General features: G+C 37.0%; 1 protein-coding gene across 1 annotated transcript; it reads right to left on the bottom strand.

The window, feature by feature from the left end:
- Positions 1-1,088: 1,088 nt before the first annotated feature.
- Positions 1,089-2,121, bottom strand: LOC132624641 (L-ascorbate peroxidase 3-like). The gene is made up of 3 exons (XM_060339388.1): positions 1,847-2,121; positions 1,704-1,800; positions 1,089-1,319 (listed from the first exon to the last, which is right to left on the bottom strand). Exons 1-3 carry the CDS (start codon positions 2,119-2,121, stop codon positions 1,089-1,091), a joined length of 603 nt encoding a protein of 200 aa, XP_060195371.1.
- Positions 2,122-3,416: the final 1,295 nt, after the last annotated feature.

Here is a 3,416-nt window from a genome sequence, read left to right as displayed (position 1 = left end):
GCCATAGAGAGGATTCGTGCCAAACTCACAGAGATGGCTGAGACTGAAACTTGTAATGATTTGCAAGTTACAAACTTAGTCAATACCCAAGGTGAACCTCAAACAGAAGAAGAGAGCGAGTTCCTGCAAGGAGATAACTTTGAAGAAGCAGAGATAGTGAGCCAATCTTGGCTAACGGAACAAGCTCAACAAATAAAATTTCATGGGTTTCTCCGTGATGGTCTTACAAACATGGATACCCAACTCATAGAGAGAAGAACTGAGCTCAGACAAGAGATAGACCAATTTGGCTCAGATATCCATGATCTGCAGGCTCAAATAAATAAAAAGGTTGAGGCGTCTGATGCCCAACCACCAATTGTCGAGGATGATGGCCAACTTGTGGAGCAAATAGAGGAATTCCAACCATTCGATCAGATCTTTATTGATGATGTCATTGTTGAGGAGGTGTACAAAAGTGAGGATGTCAGAAATAATACAGTTTTAGAGTTGGGTCGTGTTGGTCCTCGTTCTAAACATTTTTCTACATTATGTTTAGTTGGCGACATGGAAATCTGGCCTTCCAAGCCTTTGGAGAAGTGTATAGATGAGGAACACAAGCCTTACATCCTGAAATTTGCCATGCCAAAAAGACAAAACAACATTCCTCACTTAAGGGCCAAGAAGTGCTAGACGCGGTACCTATTGCTTGGCTCTTTTATTTTTACACCACCACTCCAGAAGCGTGATAGAAAATTTGATGCAAAATTAGGGATGAAATTCATAAGTTCAAGGTGGAGGAAAAAGTTGATTCTTGTGGTGCCGCGACGTTAACTAAGGCGCTTGTTGGGAGGCAACCCAATGTGTAATAGTTTTAGATTTTTATTTTTATAGTGTCACGTTTTTTTTTTTTTCTTTTGGCAAATTAGGGGAAGTCTGAGTACCTGAAATTGAAAGTTGAGGAGCATGTTTGAGCTTAAGTGTGGGGTCGTGCCAACCCTTAGTGATGAGAGCATGTTACTAGTTAGGCCCTAGAGGGTTGACTTCCCGAATGTATTGGAACTTTTGTGCTTGCTAATGCTTACTTAGATTCTCCTGTTGATTCCATACTAGATTCTCCTGTTGACTTCATAAAAGTAACCCAATATTACATAGAAGACACTGAATATTACAACAGCGGCTGCAATAGCAACTCCAACAGCCGTTTGTGTCACCGGCATGTTCTTCAAACGTAACATGCTATTTTCAAATGCTGATCCGAAAAATGATGAATGCGATAATCCAGGCTTAGAGAGTTTCTTGTGTGCCACTACATAGTCTCTTTTGAAAGCATCTTCATCCTGTCACAGAATTGAGTTTATTAAATTTAATCAATTACTACATAAAAACCTTTGAGTTAGACTACTTAGGTAGGAAGTTGAAGATAATGCAGTTGTTTTGGCCATAGTAGATATGAGAATATTGTATTATCAGAGGATAGTACTCAAACAATATCATTGATTTCTCGTGACACAAGCAATTCCATTCATTTCCTCACTCATTATCTGAGAGAGTGGCAAACAAGAGTCGATAAATTAATGTCCAGTCATTTTAGCCAGCCTAGCTGGTATTTTAACGTTATTTTTCTTCTTAAATGATGCAAGTTGTGTGCTGACAAAGTTATATGATGTGTTGCAACAATTGAACTTTGATAATGGACATGTTAACATGAGCTATCATAATACCGTTGCATAAAGATGCACACGCCTGCGGAATTCTGGATCGTCAAGCAGAGCTTTATCAATGGCTTCCACGGGAAGCTTCACCTTCTTGTTGAGCTCCCTAACAGATCATTTTGGAAAGTTAACAGGATAATTTTTCTTTTAACCAATGGTGAACAATAAAAAGAAGTCTGGGTGTATAGTCATCATCCTTAAAGTATGAATTGTCAAATTTCAAATTCTCTTCAGTACAAAGGGCCTGAACTCCAGACTGCTTTTCAGTATGAGAGGCCTGAACTCCAGTCTTATCTTTAGTACGAGGGGCCTGAACATCAGTATTCTCTTCAATACGAGGGCCATGAACTCCAGATTTCTCCGCATCAGCTCTTCTGGCCTGCAGCAGCAAACCTAATATATAGACGAACCTTAAGACAAACAACATTTATGTGAGAAATATTAGTATGTTGATGCAGATCCATATTATATAATACCAGTTTGAGGCCTCCTCATAAGGCTACTATAAGATTGGAGTTAGAGATTCCAACTAGGTGAAAGACGTCTCTTAAATCTTATGGACCTAAAAGAACAAAATCAAAAGAGGAACACCGTAAGTGATAAAAGACATGTGCAGGAATATAGCATTGAGCTCTAGAATTCTCAGAAACTCATGCCAAGTATATAATTGCTCCGAGGTTGTTGATAACAGTTTAAAAATATTCACAATGTTAGCAATAGGGGATGTAACCAAGCCAGTTCTTGGTCACTGTCCATGATATTCAATAGCTTCACAAGTTGGACTATGTTTTTTTCTTTTCTTTCTTAGAAGTTGGACTATGCAATTAGACTGAATTAGTGAAATTACAAATAAGCTAAAGAATGTCATCCCCAAGATTATTGACATGTAACTGCCACATAGATGTAGAACGAAGCAAGAGTTCTTATATTCACGTAGTTCAGAAACAAATAAACTGCAAGAACTACTACAATTATGCACCAAATATGATAATAATCAAGTCTCTCTCAGTTTAACTCTTCTCATTGCAGCTCAGCTGTGAAATCCAGATCATTCTCAGCAGGGACAATACCAAGGATATCATAGCTAGACAGCTCGTTTTTCCTCTAGCAATATAAAATCTTTCTAATTGATGGCGAAAGCCTATAACTGACAAATTTGGTTTGTTTAACTCCTATAATTGTAATGTAAATCTTATAACAAGTACTAGCTAATTTGAATTTTCTTTTCCTGTTTCCAACATGATAAGTAAAACTATCTTTCCCAGTGTGATGAGACGTATCAGCTGTCAAAAGAATCCTAAGTTAGAGCATCCACGTGTCCCTCAGTGATTGTATAAGGGTTTCCATACGGGTTTTATAATATCCTGGGTCATTCCACACATTGTCAAAGGGTGAACTTCACAGATAAATTAGATATGTAATACTAGTAAATACTACTCCTTCCGTCCCAATTTATTTGATAGTAGTTTGACTGAACACGGATTTTAACAAAATAAAGGACGACTTTTAAATCTCGTGGTTTCAAACAAGTCAAATATATAAGTTTGGTTATAAATCATATTGTTAAACGTAAAAAAAAAATAAAGTTAAATTATTATCAAATAAGAAAATGTGTCATTCTTACTAAAAAGAAAAGTGTGTTATATAAATTGGGACAAAGGGAGTAGTAAATTTTTAATCTTTGTAGCCGTGTATCCATTACGCGGATTTCAAAATGATAGA

Source organism: Lycium barbarum, chromosome 12, assembly GCF_019175385.1.
Source record: "Lycium barbarum isolate Lr01 chromosome 12, ASM1917538v2, whole genome shotgun sequence".
Lineage (NCBI taxonomy): Eukaryota > Viridiplantae > Streptophyta > Magnoliopsida > Solanales > Solanaceae > Lycium > Lycium barbarum.
The sequence above is the reverse complement of the archived record's forward strand: the minus strand, read 5'-3'. Positions and strand labels throughout refer to the sequence as shown.

Excerpts from the sequence above, each read along its gene's own strand:
- LOC132624641 (XM_060339388.1), bottom strand. The coding sequence starts at position 2,121 with ATGTTGTTTGTCTTAAGGTTCGTCTATATATTAGGTTTGCTGCTGCAG. Across the intron at positions 1,801-1,846 it reads CTTTTTATTGTTCACCATTG|GGAGCTCAACAAGAAGGTGA; the intron begins GTTAAAAGAAAA and ends ATGATCTGTTAG. Across the intron at positions 1,320-1,703 it reads GTGTGCATCTTTATGCAACG|GATGAAGATGCTTTCAAAAG; the intron begins GTATTATGATAG and ends ATTCTGTGACAG.